Raw genomic sequence first — 15,056 nt, 5'->3', positions numbered from 1 at the left:
TTGACACATGCCTTATTTGATTATTTCACCTCTAAATATATGGAAGATATTCAGTTAGAACGTTATTTGTAAAAATCTATGCTTAGTCGACAAATTGTCTAGGCACTTTTAAATTGAATAGTCCTCATGATAATTAAGATGTCATTAGGATAAACCACTCCCAGTCACTACGGAAGTGCACAAAGTTATTAATGTTACCAAAGCCCAGACAAACTTAATCTCTATGCGGCCTACTTGCGTGTCTTGTTTAATACACTATTAAATAAATCCATAATATTCAAATATTTAAGATATTGTGTTGCTATGACTAAATCGCACTTCCAAATAATGTCATAGGTAAGCCTCCACAGTTCGTTTTCCACGTTAAACTGGCTCACTGGTCTGATGTATCATACACGACTTTCCTGTCTGAATCAGAACAAGAAAGAAACTAGTACAGGATTCCCGATTAGCTGATATTCTTAAAACAGACATTAGAATACCAGAACTCGGGCCAACATATCCTCTACCAACACCTGCCAAAAACAACTGAGGTGGCTCTAGCCGAGAAGGTTCGACTAGGAGTTATCCCGAATCCTCCGAGGCGATGATATTCCAGTCAGTCAACGATAGATATATACAAACATTGCACATTCATACACATTCACACACACATATACATGCATTCATAAGCAGACGTGCAACTGTTAATAACTTTTGTTTTAGATGGATTTTCCTAACTTCATTTCATAATCAGGGCATAAACACGTATACCCTTATTTAGGGTATATAATGATTGTGTGAAAATTTATGTAACTGACAGAAGGAGGCGTGTCAGACCATAGAAGGGATATACTCTTGATCAGGACGACGAGCTAAGTTGATCCTTACGTCGGCAGGCGTTGAACCCAGAACTTCACACCGTCATTTCTGTGCTTGAGCGATAAGTTTGAAATCAAAAATAAAGTAGCTACTGACACTCCAAACACAAGCAGTTCTACATATTCTATTGGTATACTTGATTGCTTAATGAAAAGACAAACTTTAAAGAATTTGGGAAATTGGGAACCAATATCCAAAATATAGCAAAAATCATAGTTGTATAAAGTAAACATAAAACTAAATAAATTTGGAGACTAGCTCTAAAGCCGATACAGTTATAATTTAATAACCACCAATAATCCACTCTAGTATCTAGCTCTTCTAGGCTCTGAGATATGTACGCGTTCATACATGCGAAAAGTTGGAAAGGGACGCAGCTTGTTGTGCTGATCAAAAATATATATTTTTTATGAATTATAAAAATTGGGATCAGATTAAAACTGAGAAACAAGAGTGCATATCAAAACTTATTAGGCGAAATCGTGATTTCCTATACTGATCGAAAATACTTAACTAAACATGTGTTTGAGAGATTTGGAGTCTACTTAAAAAACAGTGTGCTGTAATCTAATTTGGAAAAATTTCCATACTCCAACGTAAACGCATCATTTCTCTGTGGACATATTGTTCAATTAAGATCAAATTCCTTTCTATGTTACATCTATCAACAACTTATTTGTATCTTATCCAACTACAGAATCAATTGCAACGATTAAGTATATTAAATCTAGAGCTCGGTACATGCAATTTGCTTATTATTATTATTTACCTTTAAAACTGGGCTTGTAATCATATAATTAAAAATCGAAATGATTTTATTTCATTAAAAACAGTCTGTGTAATTTATTTGCCACTAAAGCCTTAGATTTGAGTCTATTAACATATACGCATTATTTACATTCGTATTTACACATTGTAACATTACTTAAATCTACGCCTTTCTATATACATAAAGCTACTTAATACCGTCAATAATATACATCGCACATACACATGAGTATGAATATGGATATGCATGCCAACGAACTGCTTTCAGATCGCGCCGACCTTCTCCATAAGGTACCAGGGCAGGAATACGGAGGCAGCTACAACGGCAATGCATGTGGCACAGAGGGCAATTGTTGTGGATAAGTTTGTGATCGAGAAATTATCGTCTTTGTGATCCAACTCTTCGTTTGGGTGCTTTTCAAATTCTAAGACTTCCACATCGAATCGAAAGCGAACCTTTGATGATGGCGACTCTTTACGCCACACCAAATGGCCCGAAGATTCGCGTCGCTCCAGGCTCCATTTTGGATCGTGGACTGCAAATATAATTTGCAAATGTTTAGTATTAAGGAAAATCTCAGATTCAAGCAATAATATACAAGGGTCCCTTTGATAGAGTAAGACGATTCCCTGTGCTATTTCAAATACAATTAAATAATATAAAATTCAAATTTTTGTGAAAATATTTTAAAATTCATAAAATCTTTGCTTAACAAAGCTGTATAATTAAGTATTATGTATAGTGCAACATACAAAAATATATTACTCCGTGAAGGAAGCAAGAAAATTTAGTTTCTCATTTTCATATTTTGCAGTAGTTTGAAAATGTAGGTCTTGAATCAAGAACAGAGTTAAGTTCGTATTACAATGTTGTTAGATTTATGAATTCTAAAAGAATCATTTTTATTTTTGTCGTAAATATTATGCGCATACTCACCTGATCCAGTCATTTCACAATTTTTTGTTTAATAATTGAAAATTATCTGGAAAAAAATTGATTAAAATCGATTAATATATATGTACACCTGATTATGTATTCAGTGATTGTGCGGTGCAATAACCTTCAATGAATTTGCTTTCATGAAAAATAAAACTGAAAACTATGTGAAGTACGGTCGAATTGAATAAACATTCTGGACTTGTACAATATCTAATTGAAAAACATGACGACATGCATAGCGGATCACCTAGAGAAGTATATCTTAATTCTCGTTCTATTTTGTAGTTATATAAATACACATAAATATATATATATATATATATTTTTTTTTAATATATACATGTACATTTACGCTAGGAAATATTTAAGGTCCACTCTAATCACCGTTTGTTAACCAATTTACATTCACGTGACGCTAGCTCATCATTGATAGGTGGTCGGCTGTGCCAAGGTCTAGGCAATCATAGAATATTGAATAGTGCGAACACAAAAAAGAATATATTACGTAAAATCAGCGAAAGTCAAACTAATATTAAATAAGTTTACGACTAATTGTTTTTCATATTATTTACCAGTATTCGAAAACTTTAGAGACGGGCGGTACCGACTCCATTATTATAAGAAGATGCTCATAAATTGATATCTGATTCCCATTTGCCCGCCCCAAAAAAACCCATTTAATACAAGCAAAGCATCAGCAGCTTCAGTAGCTCGTAATTCCCTAATTGTACTGTATGCAAACCACCTTCAAGTTATAGTATATAATTATATACTTTTTAAGGATTTAACACGTTTCTAATGAATGTCCACATGCACTTACATAATTACATTTTCATCTGGCGATGCCATATCCGTGTCTGTACGATAAACTCCAAGTACTTATATTCCAATGGGAAGTATAATTACTAAGTCTTATACTAATATGATAGCAACAGCAGACAGAAGGACGATCAACCAGACGCCGATTGAATGCAAATAAAAGATACCCTTGACCGAAACTAATCAAGTTTCATTTGCTTAAAATCTGTTTTGATTCAAACCAGTTTTTTGATTGTAGTAAAATTCTTTGTGTGTGAAGCTCCGACTAAGTGATATGTGTATATGTATGTTGCTTAATAGAATTGTGGCAAAGTTTGAAATAATCCGAAGTTGTCTTGATAATTGTTATATAAAAAAGCTAAAATTTAAACATATTTAACTGAATTTTAGTTAAACATAATCTTTAAATACAATTTTATTAGATAAAAAAATAACGAAGATGTTATTGAGCTTTTAAACTGTGCCAAAATCTATATTCAATTTATATTTACGTTCAGCTTAAATTGGAACAAAGCGATCAGAAAACAGATGCTCATTGATAGCTACAATCTCAATGATGCGCATGACGTAAGACGATCTCAATTGTAGAAGCTAAACCTCTTTGCACGAGTATTTTTCGCTTTAAATACTGCTTACAAGCAAGTCACAGTGTCACAAACTCATTTGTATAAGTTTTTAATTTAATACCTACAAATATGGCATGACGCATGACTGGGGAAAAAACAATGCTTTACTTTTCTATTAATCTATCAATATATAAATCAAACAAATAAATTAAAATTGCCCTTATACATTTGACTTTATTATAAATCCTAATAACTCATTCTCTTAATAGCGTTAAATAAATTAAATTCATAAATGTTTGTGTGTGTCTATGTACAGTGAGTCAAAAAAGTATTGGCACACCGAGCAATTTCCAGTTTCCCAATGCTAAAACTTCTAGTTGTTCAGGACAAAACCAAAATATAAAATAAAAATATATATTTAAAATACAGGTATTTATACATGTACATACATATGTATATAATATATATTTTTACTTTATGTTCACACGTACATATGTATGTCTCCACACATTGACTTTTGGCATTTGATTTGTTGATTTTTTCTTTGTTTGGCACTGAACAATGCCGGTTTCGTTGTTGTTCTACACGATATTTTTTGTTTTTGTTTTTGTTTTTGTTTTTGTTACTTTTTAGCACATATCGCTCAAAAAACTTTGGCCGATGACAGAACAATATATAACACATACACATGTAGATACATATGGATGCACATATGTTTGTGTGAGTCTCAGTTAACGACGAATACCCACGAGTCAAATAGAGTCTCTGGACTTTGAAACAATTGCATGGCTTACGTTTGTACATATATAACTGTTCTATGCACTTTCTCATGTGAGCTTATTGGAAGCACAGCCAAAAGCGTGTATGTATATATGACAAAGGCATGTATGTACATACACAAGTATACAACTTTAAAATGTCATATAAATAATACAGTCAAAATACTTTGTATTTAGGACTGCTCGTATCGATTGCATCGATTGTATTTGTTTACTTCGTTTGCAGCAACCCAATACATAAGTAGCGACATATACTCTTTTTGTAAAGTATAGGTATGCATATACATATGCACGTATGCGTAGTCATACTTAAGCATTTGTTGTTGCTGGCACTGTTGATAAGATTTACAAAGAAGGAAACGACAGCTGGAAACTTTGCTTTAATCAATGAGCGCGTTCTCTCCCTCCCTTATTGTATCAGCTGATCGTTCAGACGAACGCACAGTGAGGACTCCAATTAGGTAACCAAGAGTGTGGCGTGATAACTGCTAGAAAAAACAGTCTTCGACTTTTAAAAGTATAATTAAATGGTGAAGCTGAATATGAATGACAACACAGAAATGTACATATGTACATATGTGTGTATATGTATGCACATACACATGACAATATTCACTAGCTAAGTATTTAACTGTAGTCCATATATTCTGCTGAATAGTTCATGAAAACTAGAATTCGGCACAAAAATTCATGGAAGTCAAACACGCGCCAGCCTCATCATTTGATAAGCGTACAAATACCTCTTTCGGGTAATTAATCTAAGTTTGTATTTAGTATATGTATACTATATGTACATATAAATGTACATAAATGCTTATAAAGTGTTTTGCATGCCTACACGCGAACGTGGTTATTGTTTTAAATTAAAGTTTTACGTATTCCCATGCATGTTTGTGCATACATACATACATATGCATGCATGTGTGTATATTTCTTATGTGTGTACGACTTCCGTCCGTGTCGCAAAAGTGGGTACTTTGCTTATTCCATGGTAGACTTGATATTTTTGTCTCCCAATGGAAACTTGTCAATCCCATTGTGTGGTTATAATTTAATGTACTTATGTATGTATGTAACCAAAAACAATATTGATTTTTTCTATAGTTTTGTAAATTGACTATAAAAAATAAACTTCTCATTCAAATAAAGGAAATTTATTTTAACAATGTTTCTATGCGCAAGCTAGGTACTTTTTGTTTCGAAATATTGTAATACTTCGAATTCGTTAAGTGCAAGTGTATATGTTGGTGTGATGCAATGTACACATACAAAAATGGCGCGACCATCACATTATGTTAATCACTGTATCACAACATGGCAATCAAAATATTATTGTATTTAATAGTGTTATTAGTTGAAATGCATTTATGATTATTTATGCGTTCTAAATGCATACGTACGTACACACACAGTTACACTAATATGACCTGATGTTTTCTGTTATTACCGTTTTGATTTGCCAACTCGAAAATCGACGAAGGCCAAGCAGTGCTCAATAATTTGTCAACAGCTGTTGCACGCACACATGCCCACACCGCTCTCTCAGTCAGATTGTCACGGCGGGTGCTTTATCGTAGGTAATTGAAAGGGGTCCGCAGTCAGTCGTCGCCGATGAAGTCGATCTTGGATTTTTAATCGTGTGTCCACGTTAACATGCAATACTTGCCGCGCCCAACTATCGAGGTCTAAGCATAGACACAGACTGTCGCTGCCTCGCTCCATTGTATCTATAGCATGCGGGCTAGAGCAGCCGAGGCCCCAGCGCTAACAGCGAGCGGGCGAACGAGCACGAGCGAGTAAAAAAGAGCGAATGACCGAAACTAGCTGTTTGGAGGCTCGCCTCCATAGTATTATTCTTTTTACGATAACTAGCCAAACCAGCTGCCTCTACTCACATACACACATATGCATACATATGTACATTGGTACACTCATGCATTAATCTACACAAGCACATTTGGTACAATAAGTATTGAGCTGTACCAATGTCGTTCATTCTTTTGCTTGCGACATATTAGGCATCCATCATTGAGCACAGACTGTTAGAGAGCAGATATTTTCTTTTATAGTTCGGAGTTCTTCCTGCTTTCAGTCTTAACAAAATTTCTTATCAATTTGTATACAATTTTTAGTAATAAATCGAAGATTGAAGTCTTTTTGAATCCTTTAAATATATATATATATTATACAAGCTCATTTCAAATTCATATCTCATATCAAATCTGCAAAAATCTTGATGATTATTGCCAATGATGGTGTATATTCTTAAGGTTTATACAAATTGCGATTGCTATTGAAAGGTACATACGAGTACACATATGTATGTTACAAATTGCATGTTATTTAGATTCAACATCGAAGAAATGATTGCATTGGCAGGTGGATATTTCATATGGATATGGATATGGACATTTCATATATTGAAAGCCTTCAGGAACACTACAAAGCACAAAATATCTTATGTTGAAGCTTCAAGCGAATCCGGGGAAATGGGTAACTAAAATTTGTACACCCTGAACCCATGGGAAACTGGAATTTAGGATATAATGGTTTTGTAAAAATGTATGTAATACGCAGGACGACGCATGGTAAACCCCATAACGTTGACATTGTCCGTCTGAATGTCTGTTTGTCTTGAGTTGAAATTTGGAAGTTTAGTCGTGTATACCATACACCGAACAATGTTATCTTTTTTTTCGATAGCTCATCGTATTTCCTTGGTAGTTGGACTCTGATAATTATTACTTTCTATAACCAGAAAGCATTGATAGCAAAAATGGTATAATAAGATCTACGTAAGTGTCAGGGTATCTCTTAGTCGGATAGTTCCTTATACCCGGTTGAAAAGGTACAGAGACAATTCGCCAATTATTTGGACCTACGCACTACCTAGTAAACGTAGAGGTAGACAAAGACGATGCTGTTGTGTTGTGTAAATATGCTTTGTGGATGATTTTACGATTAGTCTGATTGTATACGCAGAGATATGCATAACCAACTACCAGTGCTGCGAACTACCTATCGTAAAAACATGAGAGATAAACTCCAACTAATAAAAACAAGGTAAAAATGCATTTATATAATTTGAGAGAAAATTGAAAATAAAAATAGTTCGCCTTTTAGTGCTTATTTTTATACTAATTTCACTTCGTAAATGAGTATATTGGTTTCGTGCAATGTCCGTCCTGTTTTTTGTCTGCCCGTTTTACGGGTGACCGTAAAACATTTCGCCACTATTGAAGCTAAAGACTTGAATACTAAAGCACGAATACTAAATTGGATATTTGCTAAAATTCTAGAGACTTGACTCCAAGATCAAAGAGATATATGTTCGAAATCTTCCCGCACATCGGGTGAAATTCCACATTTAAGATCCTCAGATTGCCAAAAAAGTTATATGTGTTATCTATTAGGGGCGATTTATATGAAGCTCAATTAAAAAAAAATTTGTAAAATATATATTAAAATATGTTAAAATTAAAATATTGCACAATATATATATATATATATATATATATATATATAGCTCTATAGCTGCAAAAAGGCTAAGCTCTCACCACTGATAAGTGCATACATACGTAATTGGCTTACATACATGTTTGATTGCATACACATATACATATACATATGTATGTATATTTACATTTATATTCTTTCTGTGGCAGACTCGAAAATCTTTTGTCACTTGCTCTGCTATTGTTGTGCTGGGTGCGAGTGGTTTGTGATTATTTTTCCAGTCAGCATCAAGCATTGGACCTGGAGCCCAACGAACCCAAAGTCAAGTAAGGCAGTTGATAAATGAGAACTAAATCAGAGGGAAGAAGCGCCATTTATAGGCGTAGATTTGCTTTCTAGTAATATACGTTTCATTTGTCTCAGTAATGTCTGAAACATCAACGTCTGGCCGCTCACATTCCGAAGATCTTTCTAGGTAGGTATTATCACTTTTATGCGTTGAACTATAATCTGAAATTTTACGTGGTCTATTATACCCTGCCCAGTAACAACTTTCGTCTGCAAGAGATCTTGAAGACGTGTGCCAACATTCAGTCACTGGAGTCGCTGTCTCCTTGTACTCAGCTGCACAACGACGAGAATATGATAACACCCGAGCCATACTCATTTAGTGGATTTATATCGAGCAGCACCTGCGGCAGCGAAGATGGGTTTACCGACATCGTTCTCGAGGAAGATAATCGAATCTCATTGGCATATGAAAATCTGTGCAGCATTCCGCGACGATTGACCGATAAATTTGCTGCACAGATCAAATTCCTTGATCTCAGCTACAACAACTTTCGGAACCTAAAATTTCTTTTGTTTTTCGAAGAATTGCATACACTTATACTGGACCGCAATAGTAATTTGGATGTGAACACATTTCCCTATATGCTCAATTTGAAAATTTTGTGGTAAGTAAATATATTTTTAATGGAATGTATACATATGCATGTCGAACCTTCCAGGATAAACAACTGCGATATCTGCAATATAACGGACTGGATTCACAGCATAGAGCGTCATTGTCCTGCGCTCGAACAGTTTTCCTGTATGGGTAATCCAGGCATTCAGATTGCGTTCAAAAATCATGGCCCTGCCTCGCCGACAACCTATGCCCGCGAATATATACTGCAAGCTCTACCCAATCTCAAATTCGTGGATGGTATTTCGCGTTATTCATTTAGCAATCGAGATTCCAAAACTCAGATCGACAACCGATATCTTACAACAGCAGCAGCGCCCTCGTCCTCGTGTGTTTCTATGGCAGCACAGGGCCCCGACGAATCGACCAGTGCTTCTGAAAAGCCAAAGATCACCTCACCCACCCTCAGCTTTAAGGAGCTCTTTCGACTCAAATCTGGTAAAAAGACGAACAGTTCGGGTGGCTCCTCATCAAACTGAGCTTTATATATACGTACATACTATACTTTACAATACTATAGGCAATAAATAGTCCACTGATGAACGAGTCGAGAACTGCATCCAGTAATATGCTGTCACAGTATGGGCTTCGTAGCATATGCTTATCAGTTTTTTTTATAATTTTGTTTACAGACAGATTGACATATATCTATAACTATTTATATGTATATTATGTTATAATTGCTTGACTGAAATTAAATACTTGGATTTTTACATATACATTATAAGTGAAATAAAATCATTCGACGCCTACATTTTCTGTTTGAGGTACACTAATTTGTTTGCCAATGCATCGCGTTCGCTACGCAAAAAATATATTAGTATTATGCAATGTCAGGTTGAAGCTAGTCTGGAAAATTATAATACACAAATTAAGTGGAAATATATAGTTGGATATGCCACCGCCTAATAAGGATATATGATTTGCCAATAAAATGACAAATTTTTACCAATTTTAGATAGTTTTCAATCGGGAAAAAGTATATTTTCCACAATTTGTCAGTTCATCTCCTCTGCAGATAGACGTTCTTTATTTTTGATTATCGATCTCAATTTTTATAACTATCAAAGAACAATTTATCAATTATTGCTTATAAATATTGGCACAATTAATTAACATGTTTCAAAACATTTACGTTTTAAAAAAGAACATGTCACACAGTACTGATCATATTTTTAAATATGTTTTCGAATTTTGAAGCTTTGAACATGTTTGCTAATTTGTTCACAAAGTCTGCTTGAATATTTTAAATCGATTTGTTTTGCATTTAATAAAAAAATTAATTTAAAGTTTGAATTTCATATACATTCTCCTAGTTTTATTTACGATCTTACAAGTTGTATAAGGTATTTATTCAGCTGGCAAACATTATAACAAAACTTTAAAATGAAAATATTCTTTTGCCTAGTTAAATTACAAACTTTGATTCAGATTGAGTTGCAATCATAATATTAAAAGACATGAAAGTATATTGTTTATCTATATATGTTTGTGGTTGGTGCTTTAAATAGTAGTCGCATTTTTAGGCATATTTGGAATAATTTATATGCTAAATATATCGGCAGTACCTATTGACTAATTTGACTTGATCTCCAGATTGCCAAAAGCTAAATCCAATGAAGCAATCCACTTGTCATTGTTATTGATTGATGAATGCCTTGTAGTATGATCCATGGCTTGCTCCAATGCCCATTGTGCCAACTTTTGTGACTCTTTACGCTTCAAGCTAACAGCTTTAGAGTTTGCCAAATAGCTGCAGCATAAAAATAAACCATAGAGTGCTCGCAAATTGTGCGGATTTAGCTTGATGGCTTGCGAGTAATACGTGCGAGCAATTTCAATATTTTCAACGCCACTCTGAAGATATATGTAACGTGTTAAATATAAAAAAATAATTGAAAACAATGCTCAATTACCATGGTATATCGGATATCCGCCAGTCGCTGATGTATAAGATGACTGTGGGGATTGTGGAGCAGAACCTCTTCCATACAAAAGGCTGCCTTGCCGAACTCACCTTCGGCCAAGTACAAGTTGCAGAGCTCCTGCCATGCCTCCTGATCCGACATGAATCTATAAACATCAATTGACATTAATTCAATTACAAATATGTTTAAAAAATGTATTACTTTTTCAGATATGCATTAAGTTCCTTAATTGCATCCAAACGTAATCCGCGTGCTTTCATTATAGCTATTTTCCTTTTACGCGGCGCCGCATTTGTCTCGTCCTTCTCAATGATGGCATCTAACACTTCGTTGGCGGCATCGTACTGCTCAAGTGCTTCCAATCGCATTGCCTTAAACTTCATCACACGCAAGCTACCTGGGAATTCGGCACTCAATTGCTTTGTACATTTTGTAGCAATGTCAAAACGTGCTGTATCCAATGCAGCAACGATTACTTGTTCGAGTATCAAATGTCTTTCGTTGCCTGTTTTGTAGACTTTGTCCTCGAGTACGGCTATCCACAATTGTACCACATCCTCACTATGGCGTCCAGACTCCTCGCGCCATTTTCTAAACTGATCTCGCACATCTGAAAGTTTAATTCCACGTAATATGTAATTTTTCTTCTTTATTATTGTTAACAGAAAATTTTACTTTAGCAAGTGGGTCAACCATATTTAATCAATAAAAATAAGTCTAATAAGTTATCTACCAGTTATTGTATTTTAAATATTTACCTGACCAACTCATTTCTTCGTAGTTCAGCGACATTTTTATTTAAACTATTTAATTTATTAATTGTCAATTTATTAAAAAAAGACGAGTCAGAAGGTAATCGATAGTCGGCGATACGTACATATGGTGATTGTGTTGATATGTTTCGATATACTTTTAATTTTCATTACCGAGAAGAGTATTGCCATTTTCGATTTTTTATTTAAATATCATATTGTTACATCTATTTTTATAATAATTTTATTAATCTCGTCGCAAAAAAAAATAATATCAATTACCTTCTGATTGAAAATATATTTATATATAACTGAAAAATTAAATTTTCGCAGCGATATGTTCACAGCAATAAATATATTAGGTGACGCCATCGCCTAAGCAAAATATTGAATGCCTTATAAGTACGAGAGAAATTATAGTTAGCATTTCTTTCTATAATTTAGGTGGTATATGCACAAATTATTATTCTTAATCAAGGCTAAATTTTAAATTCACTGATGGAACATCATTAACGCTGAATATATGATGACTGTATTTTTATAACAAGGTGGCAATCCTACCGACGAATGAATGCTAACACATCTGACGCTAAGAGTCGAGACGTTCGATTTGTTGCTTCAATGTTAGTTTATTAGCAAAAGCCAAGCTGCTCTTAAGTTAACGATACTGTTGGGTCTATAAGTGTGCTACTGATTTTTAGAAAACGGGATTAACTAAGACAAATTTCGAGATAATGCCGCAACAAGAACAGGATACACAGCGAACCTTTCTGGGGTTTGACTTGAGCACACAAAAGGTAAAGAATAAAAAATAAGCCAAATTTATAGTTTAATAATTTTGAAGAGTTGCTTGACAAAAGGTCATTGCTCAAAGACAAAATAGTATAATAATTGTTAATCAAGTCATTATCAGTATGAAATAAATACAACATAATGTTCTTTCTTATCGCTCAATTCAAATTTAATTTTTAATTACATTACAATGCGTATTTATACGGCTGATTAAGATTAGGCCGTATTTATGTATATATTCATATATTAACTTATAAACAACTATTTAGACATGACGCAAGCATTGACAGTTAATTTGCCTTTGGTTGTCCTCTGTTAATGTTTGGTCGTTAATTTTAAGGTGTGTCTTCAGCACTGACAATAATTCTTGACTGTTTTAGCTTAAGGCCATCCTTTTGAATTCTGAACTGAACGTTGTTGCCACAGCTGAGGTAAAATTCGATAGTGACTTACCGGAGTTTCGAACCACAGGTGGTGCCAACCCAGGTCCCAATAAATTCGAGTAAGTCAAACAATGATGAATTGAAACTTCTCCAGCTAAGGAAAATGTAAATGTTTTAGATACTTTGTTCAGCCGGTGATGTGGGTTAAGGCAATGGACATTGTATTGGATCGTTTAGTGATGCAGGAGGTAGATTTAAGTACAGTTGTCGCTATTAGTGGATCTGCTCAGCAGCATGGCTCTCTTTACTGGTCAAAACACGGAATTGCTGCTCTACAAAATTTAGATGCCGATAAATTCTTGCATGCGCAAATTGACGATTCAGCGTTTGTAGTAAACCGAACGCCCATATGGATGGATGCATCTACACTAAAGCAATGCTTTGAAATGGAGACGGCGATAGGAGGACATACTGAAATGGTTCAGAAGACTGGGTCCAAATGCTATGCGCGCTTCACGGGACCTCAAATTCGCAAAATTTACCAGCAACGCACCCATGCATATGAAGATGCAAGGCGTATTTCGTTAGTCAGCAGCTTTCTGGCCTCGTTGTTTCTAGGAAAAGTGGCGGCTATTGATTTCGCCGATGGCTCCGGCATGAACTTGTTGGATATTCGTAGCAAAACGTGGTCAAAAACCTGTCTGAATGCTTGTGCGCCAGATCTGGAGGATCGCTTGGGTGAACCAGTCAGTGGATTTTCTATTCTGGGTAATGTGAGCGATTACTTTGTGCAGCGCTTTTGCTTTCCGTCCACATGCAAAGTTGTTGCGTGTACGGGCGATAATCCATCTGCTCTGGCCGGAATGCTTGTCGACAAAAACTGGCTGAGTATCTCACTGGGCACTAGCGATACGCTCATGATGACCTTAGATGAACCCCCTAATTTAGAAGAAGGACATGTACTATGTCATCCAACTGAAAATCATGAATATATGGGGCTTTTGTGGTAGGTACACAATATTAAATTAACCCCTATTTCACTGAAAGCTGCCCATCAGCCACACATTAGAATTTGCGCATATTTTTTTAAGTTCTCTCGTAGTTTCAGAAATGGCTCACTCGTTCGTGAAGCTGTAAGTAGATCAGAGGCTGATAACAATTGGGAAAGGTTCAATGAATTGCTAGATTCGACGCCACGAGGCAATTTCGGCAATATGGCATTACACTTTAATGAAATGGAAATCATTCCAAAGGCTAAGGGAACGCTGCGCTGGAACAAAGATATGCACAGCAGTTCGAACGATGCTGCAAAAGGTGTGCTCAAGTGAGTTTTAAAAACAAATCAGTTTGTGTGTCAGCATTTATTCTCGCAGTGACTCTTCATAGATTCAGCTCGCCTCAAATTGAAATTCGTGCATTAGTCGAGGGACAAATGTTGCATCATCGTGCTATTGCAGAGGAGATGGGTTTCCATTTTGGCAGCCAGACTAAAATTCTTGTTACTGGTGGTGCATCGATCAACAAATCCATACTGCAAGTAATTGCTGATGTTTTCAATGCCCCCGTGTACAAACAAGTAAATTATTATTCACCTGTTTAAATGTATTTTTACATTTCTGTTGTTTTTTTTTTTCAGAATGAAAGTGAGGCAGCCCTTTTAGGTGCCGCATATCGGGCAGCCTATGCGTTCCATCTAGACACGAATAATACGACGGAACCTAAAAAGGGCTACCGCGACTACATCCTGGACCAGACTCCAAACCCTGTAATGCTTGTTTGCGAGCCAAATAAGGATAGTGAGACTATCTATACGCCTATGCTGCAGCGGTATAGAGACATGGCACAAATCCTAGAGAGTCAATTAACTCAGTAAGCCAATGTACAACCTCGCGCCCCACGATTTGGACATCTGTCAAGTTTCTCAACTCCACATTCCAGTCTTCATTTTTTTATAAACGTATATAAGACTAAAGTGCAATTAACAAACATTTTTCTGTGATTAACCATTTTTTATACTGATTGATTAAGCATTCACAAAAAAATAC

The 15,056-nt window shown here is 35.2% G+C and overlaps 4 protein-coding genes across 5 annotated transcripts; 2 read left to right on the top strand and 2 right to left on the bottom strand.

Annotated features, from left to right (window-relative positions):
• Positions 1-1,699: 1,699 nt before the first annotated feature.
• Positions 1,700-6,452, bottom strand: LOC111602479. Its single transcript, XM_023319544.2, has 3 exons — positions 6,181-6,452; positions 2,567-2,612; positions 1,700-2,165 (listed from the first exon to the last, which is right to left on the bottom strand). Exons 2-3 carry the CDS (start codon positions 2,577-2,579, stop codon positions 1,894-1,896), a joined length of 285 nt encoding a protein of 94 aa, XP_023175312.2. The 5' UTR covers positions 2,580-2,612; positions 6,181-6,452; the 3' UTR covers positions 1,700-1,893.
• Positions 6,453-8,408: 1,956 nt separating this feature from the next.
• LOC111602574 lies at positions 8,409-10,091 on the top strand. 2 transcript variants are annotated; one of them, XM_023319741.2, is made up of 4 exons: positions 8,411-8,515; positions 8,613-8,664; positions 8,735-9,145; positions 9,200-10,091. In XM_023319741.2, exons 2-4 carry the CDS (start codon positions 8,615-8,617, stop codon positions 9,633-9,635), a joined length of 897 nt encoding a protein of 298 aa, XP_023175509.2. In that variant the 5' UTR covers positions 8,411-8,515; positions 8,613-8,614; the 3' UTR covers positions 9,636-10,091. The 2 variants fall into 2 exon arrangements, with proteins under 2 accessions (XP_023175501.2, XP_023175509.2); XM_023319733.2 differs by having other exon boundaries at positions 8,409-8,664.
• Positions 10,092-10,627: 536 nt separating this feature from the next.
• LOC111602449 (ER membrane protein complex subunit 2) lies at positions 10,628-11,982 on the bottom strand. The gene is made up of 4 exons (XM_023319512.2): positions 11,843-11,982; positions 11,286-11,694; positions 11,073-11,229; positions 10,628-11,013 (listed from the first exon to the last, which is right to left on the bottom strand). Exons 1-4 carry the CDS (start codon positions 11,874-11,876, stop codon positions 10,732-10,734), a joined length of 882 nt encoding a protein of 293 aa, XP_023175280.2. The 5' UTR covers positions 11,877-11,982; the 3' UTR covers positions 10,628-10,731.
• Positions 11,983-12,394: 412 nt separating this feature from the next.
• Positions 12,395-15,029, top strand: LOC111602520 (xylulose kinase). The gene is made up of 6 exons (XM_023319607.2): positions 12,395-12,633; positions 13,009-13,130; positions 13,190-14,017; positions 14,114-14,335; positions 14,398-14,587; positions 14,648-15,029. The coding sequence occupies exons 1-6, from the start codon at positions 12,571-12,573 to the stop codon at positions 14,882-14,884; spliced, it is 1,662 nt and encodes a 553-aa protein (XP_023175375.2). The 5' UTR covers positions 12,395-12,570; the 3' UTR covers positions 14,885-15,029.
• The last annotated feature ends 27 nt before the right edge of the window (positions 15,030-15,056 follow it).

The sequence above is a fragment of the Drosophila hydei genome, unplaced genomic scaffold (assembly GCF_003285905.1).
Source record: "Drosophila hydei strain 15085-1641.00,03,60 unplaced genomic scaffold, DhydRS2 tig00008139-arrow-pilon, whole genome shotgun sequence".
NCBI lineage: Eukaryota > Metazoa > Arthropoda > Insecta > Diptera > Drosophilidae > Drosophila > Drosophila hydei.
The sequence above is the reverse complement of the archived record's forward strand: the minus strand, read 5'-3'. Positions and strand labels throughout refer to the sequence as shown.

Coding starts and splice junctions, on each gene's coding strand:
- LOC111602574 (XM_023319733.2), top strand. CDS start 8,615: ATGTCTGAAACATCAACGTCTGGCCGCTCACATTCCGAAGATCTTTCT. Junction 8,665..8,734: donor CATTCCGAAGATCTTTCTAG/GTAGGTATTATC, acceptor TACCCTGCCCAG/TAACAACTTTCGTCTGCAAG. Junction 9,146..9,199: donor CTCAATTTGAAAATTTTGTG/GTAAGTAAATAT, acceptor CGAACCTTCCAG/GATAAACAACTGCGATATCT.
- LOC111602449 (XM_023319512.2), bottom strand. CDS start 11,876: ATGTCGCTGAACTACGAAGAAATGAGTTGGTCAG. Junction 11,695..11,842: donor CGAAGAAATGAGTTGGTCAG/GTAAATATTTAA, acceptor TTAAACTTTCAG/ATGTGCGAGATCAGTTTAGA. Junction 11,230..11,285: donor CTTAATGCATATCTGAAAAA/GTAATACATTTT, acceptor TGATGTTTATAG/ATTCATGTCGGATCAGGAGG.
- LOC111602520 (XM_023319607.2), top strand. CDS start 12,571: ATGCCGCAACAAGAACAGGATACACAGCGAACCTTTCTGGGGTTTGAC. Junction 14,018..14,113: donor GAATATATGGGGCTTTTGTG/GTAGGTACACAA, acceptor GTTCTCTCGTAG/TTTCAGAAATGGCTCACTCG. Junction 14,588..14,647: donor ATGCCCCCGTGTACAAACAA/GTAAATTATTAT, acceptor TTTTTTTTTCAG/AATGAAAGTGAGGCAGCCCT.